Raw genomic sequence first — 17,785 nt, 5'->3', positions numbered from 1 at the left:
AACATTTTTTTAACCATTGCTGTTCTTTCAACTTTTAAGCTACTCACAGCAATCAAATTGTTAAATGTTCCAAATGTGTGATTCCCATTTGTTACGTATAGCTGTCTCGCCCTATTGTTGCTGCAACTATCCTGGAGCTTTCAGAACTGTTAAATAAAAACAACAGGAGACCTGCAAAACTCATTCTTAGAATGATTACACAACAATACACTCTTTTGGCAACCAGTTCTCCCTCAATAAAACAACCTTACCTCACACTCTTTCTCTCTATCTATCTATGATACACTTTAAAATTCATCTAAATTATATAATAATTATTTCAATTTAATTCTGATTTTTTATACTATTTAGACTTTTTAAACTATAAGCATTTTAGGTACCATTAATTAACATGGGTTTCCGATAATTCACTTTTAAATGCATCTCCTCTTTCATATTTTAAGCTTGACACCTCAATCCAACTTTAAAATGTGTACACTGACTCCACTTAAATAACTTATACTACACATACTTTTGATACTATTTAGACTTTTTTAAATGTTAATTAAAATGGGTTTCTATTAGGACCATTGGTTTCCTATGATACATTTTGAAATGCATCTCCACCCATCTCTTCAGGCTACATCTTAACCGTTCCTCCGAAAGACCTCTTCATCCCCACTACCCCCCTGGTCCTAGATTACTTTTTCTCATGATAACTGATGGATAAATGATTCACTTACTTCATCAAATGTATTTGTTGTAAGTCGCATTGGATAAAGGCGTCTGTTAAATGCCATAAATGTAAATGTAATGTCAATGCTGTGTGATATACCCCTCAGGGATAGTTCTCTGATATTTCATGCATGGACAATACCTCCCCCTAGTGGTAAAATACAATAATGACAAAAGCAGACCTGCAGACAAGAACAGAGGGGTGGGGGAAAAAAGTAAAATTGTATTTATTAACATCTTGTACAGAAACATGTTAAGAACACATAATATAACATTGCAGCCAATAACAGAGGCGTGGGGAACAAAAGTAACATTTAACGGAGTAACATCTTGTACAGCAACATGTTAAGAACAGATAATATCACATCAACAATTTTTTTAAGAACTTCAAGAAATCAAAACAGCTCCAATAATTGGCAACAGCTGTACAACGATTCTCTAAAAAAAAAAAAGAGGTATATTCCAGTTTGAGGTGCGTGAACTACCCTTTCCTTAAAAAAAAACTGATAAAACACTGAATAGCTTGAGGAAAGGCTGCACCATTTGATCATCATCACAAGTATCTTGTCATGGAGTGTTGTGTTGGCCCTTGTCTGGCCCTCCCATCACAGGGAAGCCAGAGTACCAGTCCCCTTGGCAAAGGTGCCACACCTTGATGCACTTGTAGTTCAACAGCAGGAGCAGACCCATGAAGACCAAGGCCACGGTGAGGATGAGGGCCAGGAGGAGGCGCTGGCGAGAGCAGCAGGAGGTGGTGGTGCGGGGGACCTGGACCGTCTGTCCAGCTGGGTCTTTCTCCCCATCAGCCTCCAGGGGTCGGGGGACAGGGTGGTACCACAGCCAGCGTTTGATCCAGATGACCAGGGGACGATGGTGGTGAGGCTCTTCCCACGGTACTTTAACTTTGACCCATAGCTCGGTCTCACCCATCCTAGCTCTGGTACAGCAGATCACTCTCTCTCTCTAAGCAGGCAGGTCTGGAAAAAACAAGACAATCAACACCTGTTGCCCCTTTAGCACTTTTGTTATGAAAGACCATTATGACATTTTTGTGTGAGACAGATCTGACAGGCCTGGCTACACCAGAGCCTCGAAATGCTGTCATTGTAAGTCAGTGTAGGTTGAGTGTATAGGGAACAGTTAATCACCATGTAAGGAGTAGTGTTGCCCGATGTACCGGTTCTACAAAAGTATCACGATACCCTGCTTTGAAAACGGTTCTATACTAAGACAATTTAGAGCAGTTTTTATTTTATTTTACCATAACTGCCTGACGCAGTATTTTCTTTGAGCTGTGCGGAATATTATCTTATAAGTGTAATTTGTCGAGATGCTCACGGGGGCATGCGTTCTGCACGCGTAGTGAGCGTGTGGCTGGGAAAGACAACGCTGAGCCATAGCACTCGCGTTGTTGACAAGGAGGAAAGAGAAGTGTCGATGCTGGCCTTCCCCAGCTTGTTGATAAAAAAGTATGCCACAAGAGACATTACTTTGCTTATAGAGCCAATGATGACGACGAGCCGACCGAAATCCAAAGGCTATTTGTAAAAGATAAGATACAAGGCCATGCAGTCCAAGGGGGGCAACACGTCACACTTAGCCAAGCATCTTTCCTTTAGAAGGCCTCCTGAGCTCTTCAAGGAGTTCAAGTCACGACAGGTCAGCGAATAGGTCTGATAGCTAATCACGTGAAAACATGAATTTCCATGTTCTGTCATTTAATAGGATATTATTTTACTTTCCCTGATTCTAGCATATTCTTTTACTTTTTGGTTGCCGTGGTATCGTTTAAGAATCGAAATCGTGATACACGTTGGTATCGTGACAACACTAGTAAGGAGTTGACAACATTAACGGCCACGTGAAGAATCTGAGTATTTTTACTTAATTTGAACTTTCTGTAAGAAAGCACAACACAACAAACAAGTGTGCTATTTTTAAGTTTTTTTTTTTTATCCAGCGATAGAGTGCGGCGGTGTGTTCTTTCTGTTTTCGTCGATGTATTTGTGTGCAAAATTCGTCAGGTCATACCTCAGTTTCACTCCCCGTCGACGAAGCAACAGCAACAACTGCGGCAGTGTTAGTCTAGATATATATGACCCTAACAACCCCTGTTTATAAATCCTCACAGACTGTACCTCTTCTGAAAACAAGAGGATGGTGGAGAGGTAAGCCACACCCCTTCTATCGACACAACCACTTTCTACCTGAGCGGCATCGCCAACAGCCACCTGAATGCGCTCGATTTATGTTGCTTGACGCCCCGTGTGGACTGATTGTGCCACGCGTGGGTCTGGGACTGTGCTAACTGTGCTCATATGGCACGCTAGATGAAAGGATGAAGCGCACCCACCATTAACCCACTGAACTCACACAGAGAAGTGGAAGAAAAACAAGTGAAAGAAAAACAGGTTTGGCGTCTATGAAAAAATACGCTGGTAAACATGTATAGGGAATCTAACACCAAGTGATATTAGGCCTATATAAATTGTATAATGGAAAATGTCACCAAAGCAAATTATGTTTATGGTGTAAATGTGAATAAAAACAAGTTGTTCACTGATTACATTTGGCAATAGGTACATTTTATTTACAAGTGCATCTATACAAACATGATAATTAAATTGAAAATAATCACCCTTACAATTGAAGAGGTAAAAATTATTGGTTCTTCCCCTAATGGGTTATACTTCAAAGTGTGTGTGTGTGTGTGTGTGTGTGTGTGTGTGTGTGTGTGTGTGTGTGTGTGTGTTTGTGTGTGTGTGTTAGTGACATACATTTTCTTCAGTAATAATGCAGTGCAATTCTCTTCAAGCCCATCTAGGCCTATCAAATTCTATTTACATTGCATTCAGTGTATACATTTCAGAGAACTAAATCAATTTGCATGGTCAATAATCAATAGGCATCCAAGAAAACAAAAAACAATACTGATAAATACATAAGCATGCATAGGCCAAATTGATAACATGACCAGAGGTAACCATATAAATGATAACAATTCACATTCAGAAACTAAATGCTGTTTTAGTGCTTTGTACAGAAAAGTGTGTTGTGTCTAGTGATGGACTACAATCTACAAATCAAGCTTTTTCATCAAAAACTCGGTCACCAATCAAATGAAAAACTGACAACTTTGTCTGCATGTATGAGACACTCATACTATAACCATAACAGTATCTCTCTTGTGAGATCTTTTCTATCAGACAGTATTCATTGGGGCTTTGATGTGGGCATACTGAATATTTATCACTTGTCTTCGTGGGAACCATATGGGAATGTCGTCATGTTAAAGTGCTGCGCAGTGCTAAGCCAGAAAGGGAGAGTTAGTTAGTTAGTATTTCAAGTTGTTTCTCATCTCCAGCGCTTGGGAAACGGCCCGTTTTTGCAACTAACCAATGTGGACAATACACAACCTCACAGCCCCAGAACTGCAAGTAAAGCCGAGTTATCAATTCACTTGGTGTTCTTTCATGTAAAAGTTCTCGCAGCGCAAACTAGAGGTTTGACAGTAGCAGTGCACAGGGAGGAAGTTTTGCATGAAAGACCAAGTGGTTGGTTGGGTGAAAAACCTGGCCCTTTGATGCACCCCTTCAGACTGGAAATGAGAAAGACGGATCATGAGAGATGGAGAGAGAGGGTCTTCCCATACATATGGCTTACGACAGTGACTCAGAGAATATCTGAGTAGAGCATTATCTTGTCAGATAACATTGTCCTTTCCCTGCACCTCTGACCACACAGACTTCATCTTAATGATTAACAACCATAAACCTACTTGTCCTTTCACCAAAGAGTTTAACTATTGCCACATTCCCTGTGGTCAAGGATGTAAGAATCTCAGTAGATTGGCCAAAACATTAACATTTGACCATTTTGAAGGGGATGATAAATAACTCTAGTGGAATATAATAGTCTTAACCAAGCATGCATTTGAAAGCTACAAATGATTAGTGGGGAAAATTATACAATGTCAACAAAGATCACCATTTTTGTTGTAGGCCGTTGTTTGTGACCAGAGCGACTAGAGAACAGCAGTTAGAGAGTGTTGCAAAGTACCACAAAGTATTTCCATAAACAGCATTTCCAGTGATAACACTACAGTATATGGACAAATAATGCATTGAATAAATTCTCAGTTGCACCTATGCATTCACAAAACATGCTGCGGCCGTCTCTTTTGTCGCATTAAGTATTATAGTCACACAAGTTCACTTCCTCGCTATTTAGACTTGCCCAACTTAACAAATACATATCTAAAATGTTTAAATATGAGGAGTTAAAAGGTATTTCTTGATAAAATACTAAGGTTGATATCCATCAAAGTTCTCCTTCTGTACTACATACTGAGAAATAATTGATAGTATTGGGAGATCTAGTCCCTTGTTTGAAAACGGAAAATGATATGTACAGTTCTTATGTTCAATCTTGTTTGTCTACATACAATAAGTCATGTAACTAAACAGATTTTCTAAAACAGTAAAATTGATTGTGTAAAGATAAGTAGTAGTTATATTAAACATCATAATGTTCGTATTAAGTCAAATTAGACAAAAAAAATTACTATAAGCACAAGTTTGCTGAGCATGAAAAGGGAAAACAAACAAAACAGTATGTGTGTGTGTGTGTGTGTGTGTGTGTGTGTGTGTGTCTGTGTGTGTATGTGTGTGTATGTGTGTCTGTGTGTGTCTGTGTGTGTATGTGTGTGTATGTGTGTCTGTGTGCTCAGAACCCTAGAGCTGTCTCATGACAGACTAGTTCCAGCTTTAACAGGTGCAAGGTGTCTAGACCAGTTCATCTTTAGGGCTTCGTTCCATGAGGCTCCACCGTAGAGAAGCTTCAGCTGGGATGGATCCACGACTCAGGAGGGTGGAGACTCGCTCCTTCCCTCGATTCTCTCTCTCTCTCTCTCTTCGGGGAGCGAATCTCTTTCTCTCTCTTTCTCTCTCTCCCTCTCTTTCTCTCTCTCTCTCTCTCTCTCTCTCTCTCACACCACCGTGCTGACGGACGGGTCGGACAGGTTGAGCTGTCCCGTGATGTCAGTGGGCGGGTACTGCTGCGGAGACGAAGACAACAGGGGAGGAGGGAGACATGTGTCAGTCACTCTACGCTGCACCTGAACACAAAACCTGCTCTTTTTTTTTTTTTTTTTTTATAATAAAAAAAAAAAGCAATAACAGAACACTTCTGCTCCATTTCAGTTGTTGAAATCATAGAAGCAGATGTGTTCGTTAACCCTCCAAAGGCAGATTTGAATGAGATTGGATAAGAGTGTTTCCCTGTTTCCCACTGAGGGTCGGATGCATCCTTGTCGTAGTGCAGTAGGGTCATGTTTGGTAGCTCTGCCTGAGGTGGGTTATCGTTTGACTACAGTGGAGTGGAGGTAAGGTCCTGGGGGTAGGGAGCACATTTGAACCAGCCATTTTGAACCTCGCCTTACATGAATGGTCAATCATTTACGACCCATGAGTAAAATAGACAGCTTATTTTACCCAAAGTCATTTATCATTTGCATGCAGACATTGTCTATTTTTAGCCGCTTTTGTTGGGGAAGATTCATTAGGATTGAGCCTCAGTGCCATCTGGGCTGGTTCAGATTGCCATGTGCAGTCGGATTCTTACCTCCAGTCCTGAATTCACTGTGCTTTTTGATAAGCAGAGTGTCTTAAAATGGGCATCTACAGTGCTGGGTATAGCAAAAACTCACCCAACCCATGCAGGTGCTCAGTTACTATGGGAACTGTGACTTTGGAATTGTATAACCTAGAAGTGTTTTGAATGTGTAATCTGCCTCTGGCATGATGGCAGTTAACCATATTTTACAATGCTGAGGATGGTCGCTGGGGAGATTGAGGCAGCAGTATCACAAACCACTGCAATCACCTTGGAGCATCCCTTATCCATTGTAAATATGGGAATCAACTGATATTGCAAAATATGAATTGTTTTTTGTGAAGCTTTCTCCTGCCTATCCTGAACATACTTAACTGTGCTGAATCATGCTCTCTTCAGGGCATTCCTTGTCATCAGAGAGGTTTCCAACAAGTCAATCGAAATCCAACTTACTTTTCCTAGATTCCGATTTACAGTGTTATGTTGGAAAAACCTGATTCAATGTAAAGAGACTTTTGAATGTTTCATACTTTAGTATGAGAGCTTCCTCTTCAGAACAGGGTCACTTTAGAACAAGCCAATTATGATCCACCATGTAATACAGTACCCACACAACATCCATTTTATCTTCACAAAAACCCAAAATGTAATTTCTCACGAAATCTATTTTCCCCGCTAATTTCGCAAATCAGTAAATTTAGAAATTGCATAAAGATTAATATTCAGGTTAATGATATTGTGTCTCTCATTTTAGGCTGTGTTATAATGCTTCTACTCAAGCATTCAAGCATATGAGCTTAATAAGTTGTTATGATACAACTACCATCCTAAGTCACGTCAACATCCACTTCAGATATTACAATAGGAAAACCCCTGATTATTTTTCAGTTATAGAGGATGTCCCATCACTTAGGCCTCAGAGTTGCATCATCACAAAGCTTACAACCCCTGTGCCTCCCCATGTACTGTACATTGGGGCCAGCTGTGAGTGTTTCCACTTACAGCACCCCCAGTGGGAGAAGGTGGACCAGCAAAAGAGAGACACTTCAACATTTTACTACCATCAACGCTACAACAATGAATGACTACTTCGTTATAGTACCTGTTAATACTACCACAACTACAGTACGACTACTACTATGACAGCAACAACTACTAGTACTACTACCACAACAACTACTACTGCTACCATGACAACAGTTAGAGTATTGACATGCTTGCAGAGGGAGAGAGGAGCAGTGTGGCATGTGGGTGAGGGACACTGACACTCAAAAGTCCATTTATATCCATTAATATAAAATAAGAACACTTATATAAAATCAAAAATAATGGTCAAAAGACTGAGGATGGCACATTTTCATTTAAGAGCATCTGTTTAGGCTGTATCCTATGCGGTCTCTCTATTTCACCAGGTTTTGTTGAAGAGAGTGATAACCCCCAAAACCAGCATCCCAACCCTCCCACTGACGCATCAACAATGGTCATTCCAATCTTCTTCACTCCAATACTTGAGCAATTCTATTGAACATCTTCAGGGGGAGAGCAAGTGGCAAGAGTTGGAGTATTGGTTTGAATCAGAGAAGAAACATCTATATGCTGTCAATGTCACGCCAGACATAAGAGCAAGAGAATAAAACATGGAGAAATCAAACAGAATTACATGGAACTTTTGTGACCTGTTGGCCTGGCTGTAATAACGCTGTACATGTAGAATCTTTTTAGGGGAGGCTTCTTGACAAGCCCCACCAGGTTTCTAAACCTCCCCTACACAAGTTAGTTTTGTCTTTCATTTGTTATTGTGTGTGTGTGCAAATAAAATAAATAAATAACATAAATACATAAAAAATCTTCAAGACAAAATGCTGGGAAAACACTTTGAGATATATGTGAACCCCCTGAACTAGCTCCAGACCCATTTCATCAGCCAGCTAAGTCTGGGTGAACAGCAGAGCAGAGAGCGCTGCAGGTCACTGGTCTGTCAGGACATGACACTCCTCATCTGTGTAAGAGAGTCCCCCCCCCCACCCCCCTCAACACACACACACACACACACACACACACACACACACACACACACACACACACACACACACACACACACACACACACACACACACACACACACACAACACACCAATGAGCAGGCCACTCCAATTGCTGCACTGTGGAGGAAACAAGATAATCTCACACTGTTATTGTGCAGCAGTAAGGAAGAGGCCTCCGTCAAAATAGAGTTCTAGAGTGAGTCTCAACCTGGCTGCTGACACAATAAGAGTTTGAAGCTTTGAAGAACCTCAAGCCGAGGGAGGCGGAAAGAGGAAGAAACAATCAAACAACCTGCAGCCGTCGCCACCTAGAAATAGACCCTTTAGATAAGAGGCATGCAAAATTTGACAGAATGAGGACATTTAAATTAAGCCTTTCTGAAGACAATATGGTAACAAATATGACAAACTTAACATGACAAAGCAAAATTTGCACACAGTAGATCTTATAATACAACTCCATCGGGACAATCCTGAAATAGATGGTCTGTAGGTAAAAATAGACATGTTAGTTTGTTTTTAGGACTCATCATTACTATCCGCAAAGCAAATGGCATAACATTGGCGCATGCTTTGAAATCAAAACCAAACAACAAACCAAAACAAAAAGGAGTGCAGGATTTTAAATGGAAAAAAAGGATGGATTGAACAAGGATCAAGCAATCAAAGGGACAGGAGACAAACACAAATACACACACATCACCAAAACACTTTAGGAGACACTTGTTCAAGACCATGTCCATATCAGTGGCAGGGCAGGGAGGAAGAGCAGCCCAAACAAACAACACACAGACTGCTGTATCGGCCTCTCCTCTTCCAGCGCCATATCAACTAACCCCATCATCCCCAGCACAGCCCTGGCTTTGCTCTCCCCACAGCCAGTGCACCAGCCTCAGCACCAGTCCCTGTCCTGGTCTGACCTGCCCCCTGCTTCCTGCCTCCTGCCTCATGCACTGCTGCCTACTGTCCTGTAGGGGGAGTTAACCTACAGATGGCATCTGGATGGCTGATCGATGGCTGACTGACAGAGACATGTGGCCATGGCTGCTAAGCCATGAGAGATGGGTGAGAGGAATGGGACTCTCTGGCAACCAGAGATGGGGGGGATGGCGGTAGAAAAGACAGAGGCAAGAGAAAAGGGAGAGAGTGAAAGAGATGAGAAGAGGAGACAGAGGTAGAGAATAAAGAGAGAGGGGAAGAGTAAGGGAAGTTGTGTTGGTTCTTCATCTCCTTACCGTGTCTTTGGAGGACCTACGTCTCTTGATGCTGGAGGCCAGGGAGGTACTGATGGACCTAAAAGAGGCTTTCTTTTTGGGGTCGGGGGGGTCTGCTCTACCACTTTTCCTATCCTAAAATAAATATACAGTATGTAGAAAAATTATTCATATTCTTGAGGGTGGGGTGATACCTTGGTTTCAGTCTCACCCACCCAACCAAATCAATCTCTCTCCACAACCCTCCCCCCATCCCTCTCCCCCTTGCCTTTCTTTGTCTAGGGTTGAGGAAGTGAGGGTCCTGGTTGAAAGAGGCCTCTGGTAGATACTCTAAGGGGGTATAAGGTGATTTGCTCAACTTTAAGGACTTTACTCAGTCTGTCCAATCTTCAACGAATGCTCTCGGACACTACTCTACACTGTTAAGTTAGCCATTTCACAGTAGTGGGGCTGGACATGATGGAAAGTCCCTAGCCAAGCATTGACACATCCAAATACCCCCATGCCCCTAGAAATGCATTGGAATGGTTTGAGTGATGACTACCTGGAAGGTGTGTTGGTGATACCTGTCCTACGCTTCTTGAAAGAACCACCACATTCTACCTGCACACCCATCTGTCATTGAGCAACACCACCCCCAAACACACACTCCTCAACCCCTTCAACCCAAGGCTCACCCCCTTCAAAGAAAAAAAAAGATTAACTTGGATCAAGGAGGTTAGGATCAACAATATAGCCAGTATGCTACTACATATCAGTCAACAGAATCAACTGTATTCAGTGGAGGTTCGACCCCCTTGATATTGTATATTCAAAGGCATTTCCTCCAACCGTTTTCAGAAATACGTATCTTTAACCATATCCTTACAACATCTTATTCACAAGTCAATTTTGTGACCTCCCTCCCTCATACCATCAATGTGCCCCACAGCTACTCTCAGTCCTCTATAGGTATACAGGACAACAGCAAGAGCCTGGGTGTTTGTGTGCAAAAGCTTATATTGAGGTATTCTTACATCCTGAGTCTCTAGAGAGGAAGAGGGCTGCATAGGGAGGAGAAAAGAAAAATAAATAAATATCCATCTGCATCTTGCTATGAGATCATTATACTTTAAGATCCAGAAGCAAAAGCCAAGGGAACCGAAAAGAGCGGGCATAAAAAGCTAGCAAAAGAAACACCAACATCGAAAGCCAAGCAGTCCTAAAAAAAAGTGTATAATATAGAAATATATATGCTTTGAAAAAGCAGGGGAGCCACTAAAATGCATACCAATGTGAGAAAACAACAATTAGTCATCAATTAAAGCCCCTAGTCATTATACCTGGGGTCGGGTATAACGGAAATTCACCCCACACACTAGGGAATGGGATGAGTTAATGGGGAGGAGTTAGGTGGGAGTATATGGAACAAAGTTTGTGCAGGGATGGAGAGGTTTGCACAAGGTCTTTTGTGTGGGTGGGATGGACATATGAGATGAGTACTGCATGAGAGATTCTGAGTAGCTATTAGTATTAGTTGTTATTAGTGGTCTAAATGGGGAGGGAAGGTTAGGGGGATGGTTAGGTTAAGGTCTAGATGTTTAGTTAGGTGCGAGGGTGAGTTAGTTGTTGGGGTTAGGGAAGCCCATCCGGGCGGGGCAGTGTGGTGTGAATTTCAGCTGAGAACATGCAGAAGGAGGATGGGATGGGCCTTGGGAGTCGGGGGGACGGGAAGGAGAGGAGGAGGTAGAAGAGGAGACAAAAAACAAATAGCATGACAGTCCACCCAGGCCAGGCCAGCCCTGGACCTGCAGAACATCTTTCATCAGGTCACATGATGTTAGCCCCCACTCCAGTCACGCATCGCCACATAAACCATCCCATATTCTCACAGATTCACACACTCTCTATGGCACGGCATTAAGAGGTGAGATACTATTGGATGGTGTGGGAGATGGGTGCAGGTGATTGCCTGAGTAGTGATGGACATGACACCCACGCCATTCTGAGCGAGAAAAAGGTCAAATAAAATGTTTTTCCTGTTGGGAGATGACATCTAGATGTTAGTAAATGGTCAATATTAAGATTCCATAGATGAGGTGCTTAAAAGTTAAGGCATAAGGGCATTTTCAACTCAGCATATCTATTTTCTATCGTAGGTTTCTGTTTTGTTTCACTAATAAGTGAAAAGTTCACCAATCATTTTTACACTAGTCGGTGCAGTGTGATTGTCCAGATCTCACGTGATGTGGAGCAACACTGATCCCTGGGGTGGTGCTGGGCCGGCCATGCAAAGCATGCTGGGACCACCGGAGAAAGCGTCACACTGGACACGTACAGTTTGCTGAAGCTGCATTTCCTGTCCCAAAGAGGAAACGGCATCCACTGGAGTGCATTATTACATCATCACCACACCGTCATCACTGAATCGGTTCACATTTTCATTGATTTCATCCCCTGATATCTTCTCCGCTTACAGGCAGTGCACTTCTGAATAAGGCCTGTTGTAGGCTAACAGATAGACAGATAAAGCTAACGGTTAGCGTAGCTGCTGTTAAACTGTGGGTCGCTTCGGCAGCACACATTGCTAACCATGCATGCACTTGCACTTGAACAACCTCTCTGGCTATAGTAAAAGCAAAGTGGGAACGGGGGGGGGGGGGAGGGGGGGCGTCGTGGTAGATGATGTTCCTCACAGAGGAGAGGGGACTATAGGCAAGCAGCAGCAGAGAGAGGGAATGAGAGACTCAGGCAGCTTATTCAGAAGTGCACATCCTTTGGAGTTACAGTAGCAACCTGGGTTTGGAAGGTGTGCATGTGCAAACACTTTGCAAATGCACCACCTGCAGAAGTAAACATACAGTACATACATACATAAAAACATACAAACACACAAGCAGTCAAAATGAATGCTGACGTCTGGACACCTGGTTGGAGTTCCCATTAAGGAAGGAGGAGCCTACACAAACTGTCATCTTGATCGTATTAGTCGGTATATAGAGTACTACGGTATATGCACAGTAGAGTTACTCCTATGGATCTCTTGTTGAATAATCACATTGACGGCCTTAAGAGAAGCCACGTCGTTTGGCGAATGTTCATGTAGGCCTGCATAACAGCTGTATTAACGGACTCAATGGTTTCGCTAGTTTCTTCTCCTCCATGCACGACGCCCCATTTGGGAAATAAGAACGGCTACAGTGATTTATGTAAAGTATGTGAGCCCCATCTTAGCTCTAGGGCGTGCTGTGAATGACACAGCTGTGCATGGATGGGGCCATCTTTGCTCAGTAGCACTGAAAATATGCATAAATCTCATCAAAGATGTCACAGATCGAAAAACATATCCAGTACAGTATATATAACATTGACCAAATTGTTTGCGTATCCTTCTCCTTTGTCAGTGGGGGCCTGCATGCATTCATCTGCTGTATGTGTTGATATTAGTATTATAATGTACATCCACATGAAGACATGGACAACAGGTACATACAGTAGTAAGGTCGATGGCAGACGGTCTCAGAAGGACATTGATTTGCGGACAGGCACGTACAGATACGAGAGACTGTGATCTTACCGTACCTTCCTCCAGCCCTGCTGTCTCTATTCAGCAGGGCCACCACTGACCTTTTGTAAAGGGCTTTACAGAGAGCCAGCATGGGGCAGGCGGGCTGCCAAAGCCACATCACAGGCACACAGTGTCCACTGCCTGACACGTGTGCCCTCCCCCCCTCCTCCCCCACCCAACCCCCCGACCCCCCCCCCCCCCCCCCCCTCCACCTCCTAACCCCGCACTCCAGAGCCCTGCTGCTGAGGCTGCACAGTGGGGGAGGACATCGTGAGGAAGGAGGGGAGAGGGGCAGGGGGGCAGGGGGTGCGCCAAGTCTTCACAGTGGAAGACATTGGAGTTAAGGGCAAATCATGTTCTTCAGCGACGGACTGTGAGGAGCTTATACAGAACTCAGCTGTAGCTCGAACGGCTTTCTGCTTGATTAGCTTCACAGCAGCCGCTGTTTTTAAAGGCGTCCCTGACACGCAGGCTCTGGACTGCATGAGTAGGACAGAGCACATAACAGAGTGCTATTCTGCATAGTAGAATAGGTGTTCTTAAGTGTCTGGGTCAGAAAGAGGGCCCTGACATTTGAATCAGTCTGACCTATTTGTATAGTTAGTAACTGATTGGTATTACCGTAGCATTTCTGCCAAACTTTCAAATGTGTGATTTATCTATTAAAAAGGATTGGTTTTATCCGATAATTTCATTGTCTCATTGAGATTCTACCTGTATTCATGAATACAGTACCAATTATGTGTAGCTTTTTCCCCTGTATGTCCACATCATCTGACCTTACGAAGCGTGAAAGCAGCTACAGCAGCAGCAGCTTCTAACTACTGGCTCATGCCATGAACGTGGAATGCCTTTTTAAGTTTAGATGTTCCCATGTAAGGCCTCTGCGTTTGGTCTGGTTCTGACAGCGAGGGGTGACGTGGGGGTGGAGATGGCTCAGATTATTTTTACGTACTAACGAGGGGGTCCCGATGGGGCCCATGGCTTGGCTCCCAGAGGCCTCCTTACTGTCCTGCAGGCACAGACAGACAAGAGACATGGGGGGCCGTTGGCCTGAGGGAGGCAGTGGGTGGACCGGAGCCATGGGGGAGGCCCCCCCCCTGAACAGGCCTCAGGAACACGAGGACCTTGAGGTCCGCCAGAGTGCTCTATAAGGAAACGTCCCCTATCTACCACTCTGAGGTCCCCCTGTGAGAGACTGTCACCAACACGCTAAGACATGATGTCATTGTGATCTCATTAAAAGATGGGTTACACACCGAGAGGAGACCCGGAGGGCAGAGGGAGAAGAAAGCATGCCCAGAGTAGAGGGGCTTTGTTGGGCCGTTCACAGACCACCTCTGCCTCTCCCCTCTGGGTGCCTGTGGGAACGATTGGGAGGGGGGAGTGTCATACCTGCAGGTTCTTCCTCCAGACGTTGACGGCCGCAAAGGCCAGCTGCATCTGCTTCCTGCGAGCGTCTTTGTGGCGCTTGTATGCGATCTCAATAAAGATGAGGAATATCCCTGCCGCAATGCCTCCAGCCACAAGCATGAACACGCCTGTCAGAAATAGAGAGAGAGAGAGACAGACACAGGGATGGGGGGTGAGTCGTCGCTCTGAAACTCAGCCGCGCCCTCTGACCCCAGACCATGACTGCAGTCTATCTAGGTCAGAGGTCGCCCATCCTTCAGCTGCTCACAGGTTGTTGTTGTCACGACAACATCTAACCCACAACAACACACCCACAGACCAGACACACCAAAACAACAAATAAAAAGGTATTGGACAAAAAAAAGGCTACAGCACCTTACCACTGCAGTTTTTGTCCAATCACTTTTAGGGTTCTCTGCCATTAAGAGGGGGACCATACCTGCCATGTTCTCAAAGGTGAGTGTGGCTGGTGCATTGCTCCTGGAGTCACACTCCTGGTATCTCACCCAGGTTTTATCTAGGTCCTCCATGAAGCCATTCTCATGGGAACTGCAGGGGGTGGGGGGGAATTGGGGAGTAGAGGTGACACAGTTATTACACCGCCCCGCATTGACACACATTAGAGCCGCTCAATCCCAGAATGCAACTGACACACGTGAAACAATAAAGGCTGACAAACTCATCGACTCACAGGCTGACAGACTTGATATAAAGAAAGACAGACAGACCGACAGAGGGGAGGAGAGGGGAGATACAGAGAGAGAAGAGCTGACACAAGGCGTTGTGTTTCAGATGACTAAAAAATAAAGGATCAAATAAAGGAGAGAGAAACAAAAAAAGTTATGAAGTAAAATGATGCTTCGGCTGGGACAGACCTGAGAATGGCCAGGGACACATTCTGTTTCCAGGGGCTGTCCTTGCGCATGCCAATGCCAAAGCCCGAACGAAAAAACAGCTCTCCCGTAGTCACCAGGTCGCACTTCTGCGAGGCTTCAAACTCCAGCACCGCAGAGTCCCAGATGAAAGCATGCAGCTTGCTGTGGGAGGGGGAGGGGAGGGGTGGGGGGGGAGGAGGGGGTTACGAAGCAACAGTACACTGATTTACAAACACATTTAGGGTCGGCTCCCCCCAATCGCACACAAGCGTGTGTGTCAGCGTTACCAGCAATTATCTACCACCACCGCCGCGTTTAGCCAAATGAAATCCAATGCCGGACGAACGAAGACTCGCGTCCCCCATTGGATTCCCCACTCAAAGACGCTCGCCTGGTGTACAACCTGAAAAAGGGTGCTCCTCAGCTCAACGTTAACTCAACCTCACACTGGTGTCGGTGCTGTTGACACGGGCAGGCCTGTTCTGCTCTGAGCCTGGCTCTGCCTTGGCCGGACCGTGGGCCTGGACCAGAGAGAGCACCGCTGTTGGTTCTGCTGCGTCCCGCTGGTCCTGAGGTCCAGGATCCCCAGGTTCTGACTGGCTCTGACCCTCTCTCTCTCTCTCTCTCTCTCTCTCTCTTTCTCTCTCTCTCTCTATAGCTGATTGACTGGCTGACCCTATCTCTCTCTCTCTCTCACTATCTCTCTCCCCTCTCTCTCTCCCCCCCTCTCTCTCTCTCTATAGCTGACTGACCAGCCGGCCGACTCTGCATCTCTCTCTCTCTCTCTCTCTCTTTCTCTCTCACTATCTCTCTCCTCTCTCTCTCTCTCCCCCCCCCCCCCACCCCCCCCCCCCCTCTCTCTCTACAGCTGACTGACTGACCAGCCGGCCGACTCTACCCCGGGTCGGCCCGGCCCGGCCCGGCACGGCCGTGACTCACTTGTCACGCACGGCCTGGATGGCCTCGGCGGCACTCTCGTAGTTGTGCTTCTCCATGTGGCGGTACATGGTGCTAAGCTCCACCTGCCGCCGGAAGTAGATGTCCACAGAGCTCTGCTTCACTGTGGCGTAGATGAACTTGTCCGATGGGTTCCTCAGCTGTAGGCGGGACAAGGAGGGGGACGTGGCGTTACATCTGGCTTTTTGCACATGCTAATTACTTTGTAACGACATGTACTGTATAATGTTGGTATTAGAGTAATTACAGCGTTATAACACAGTTATAGAGGGAGATTAATGTATAAAGTGTTACCAGTTAGCCTACGTACTGCTGCTACTACCGTCTACGATTAGTAATGAATTAAACAAATACAGTCAATTCGTTGAACGGTAGTGGGTTACGCAAAATATACTTTACACTTTCAATGGGTATTTAAGCATGGTGTACGATATTTGGTGTGTACCCTTGGGTCATTGATGCCGGTGATGCGCTCCTCAGGCCGGTCCAGCACCAGGAAGGCAGCCAGGTTGGCAGTATAGGATGCCACTATGATCATGGCAAACCCGGCCCACACCATACCCAGGATTCTCGCTGAGAAGCTGCGCGGTGCGCCTGTATAATAACAGGATCGGAATTAAACAATAATATGTCAGTGTGTCCCGCATAATCAAGGGTTCTTTAAATAGTCCACATACAGTCTACAGTCTGTTGTGTATTGAGGGTATTCACTGTAAAACGATGATTTAATGTCATGTACCCTATAACAAATGTTTTTATAGCTAACACCAGTATCCTAAACAGATACATATCAGTATTCACTGGAATAAGGAAGTAGTATTCAGTAAATCTGACGGTTTATGTTTGTGCTGTGTTAGCGTTAGCGTTACCTTCTCCGATACCGGAGTTAAGCAACACTCCCCAGGAGAACCACATAGCAGACGATAAGGTGAGGGCATCCTCTTCTTCTTCTTCACTGTTTACTTTAAACCTTCCAAACGGGCTGGAGAGAGAGAGGGCAGGAGAGAGTGAGGACATAACAGAGAGGGCAGAGAGGAAAACCCCGGCAACCCTAGGCAGCGAGGGAGTCCACATGAGGGGCAAAGCAAGAGGGAGACAGAACCCCAGAAAGGAAAGAAGGAAAGGAGACAGAGGAGGCACGGTAACAGAGCAGTGGAATGATTGGAGCCGATCTTCACCTCCGGCTGTCGTCTCCAGTCTACAGTGAAGGAAGATCTGGAGAGGTCAGGAGGAGCACACACACACACACACACACACACACACACACACACACACACACACATACACACACACACCCACACACAGGTAGACACACACACACACACACACACACACACACACGGTTCCCCTTGTACCTGAACCGGTCTAGTAGGTAAAGCATCACCGCCACCACATGCACCGACAGAC

At 44.9% G+C, this 17,785-nt stretch overlaps 2 protein-coding genes across 6 annotated transcripts in view; both read right to left on the bottom strand.

Moving 5' to 3' along the window:
- Positions 1 to 996: 996 nt before the first annotated feature.
- Positions 997 to 2,836, bottom strand: LOC310804510 (uncharacterized protein). The gene is made up of 2 exons (XM_083669774.1): positions 2,746 to 2,836; positions 997 to 1,691 (listed from the first exon to the last, which is right to left on the bottom strand). The coding sequence occupies exon 2, from the start codon at positions 1,642 to 1,644 to the stop codon at positions 1,282 to 1,284; it is 363 nt and encodes a 120-aa protein (XP_083525900.1). The 5' UTR covers positions 1,645 to 1,691; positions 2,746 to 2,836; the 3' UTR covers positions 997 to 1,281.
- Positions 2,837 to 5,701: 2,865 nt separating this feature from the next.
- The window catches only part of grin1a (glutamate receptor, ionotropic, N-methyl D-aspartate 1a), a gene marked incomplete at both ends in the record, with an annotated part of 24,753 nt that continues 12,669 nt past the window's right edge, over positions 5,702 to 17,785 (bottom strand). For 2 of the 5 annotated variants that reach the window (XM_083669744.1, XM_083669745.1), the window contains 8 exons: positions 5,702 to 5,770; positions 14,529 to 14,674; positions 14,986 to 15,095; positions 15,422 to 15,583; positions 16,361 to 16,518; positions 16,824 to 16,972; positions 17,248 to 17,360; positions 17,734 to 17,785. The exon at positions 17,734 to 17,785 is cut by the window's right edge and continues 67 nt beyond it. In XM_083669744.1, coding sequence (XP_083525870.1) covers positions 5,702 to 5,770; positions 14,529 to 14,674; positions 14,986 to 15,095; positions 15,422 to 15,583; positions 16,361 to 16,518; positions 16,824 to 16,972; positions 17,248 to 17,360; positions 17,734 to 17,785 — 959 coding nt within the window. Of the gene's footprint in view, positions 5,771 to 9,607; positions 9,722 to 10,602; positions 10,630 to 14,528; positions 14,675 to 14,985; positions 15,096 to 15,421; positions 15,584 to 16,360; positions 16,519 to 16,823; positions 16,973 to 17,247; positions 17,361 to 17,733 lie in introns of all 5 variants that reach the window. The other 3 variants (XM_083669743.1, XM_083669741.1, XM_083669742.1) reach the window with 3 other exon arrangements.

The sequence above is a fragment of the Argentina silus genome (genome assembly GCF_951799395.1).
Source record: "Argentina silus genome assembly, chromosome: 5".
Taxonomy (NCBI): Eukaryota; Metazoa; Chordata; class Actinopteri; order Argentiniformes; family Argentinidae; genus Argentina; species Argentina silus.
The sequence above is the reverse complement of the archived record's forward strand: the minus strand, read 5'-3'. Positions and strand labels throughout refer to the sequence as shown.

What these genes read in the sequence shown, in the direction of transcription:
- LOC310804510 (XM_083669774.1), bottom strand. Translation starts at nt 1,644, where the DNA reads ATGGGTGAGACCGAGCTATGGGTCAAAGTTAAAGTACCGTGGGAAGAG.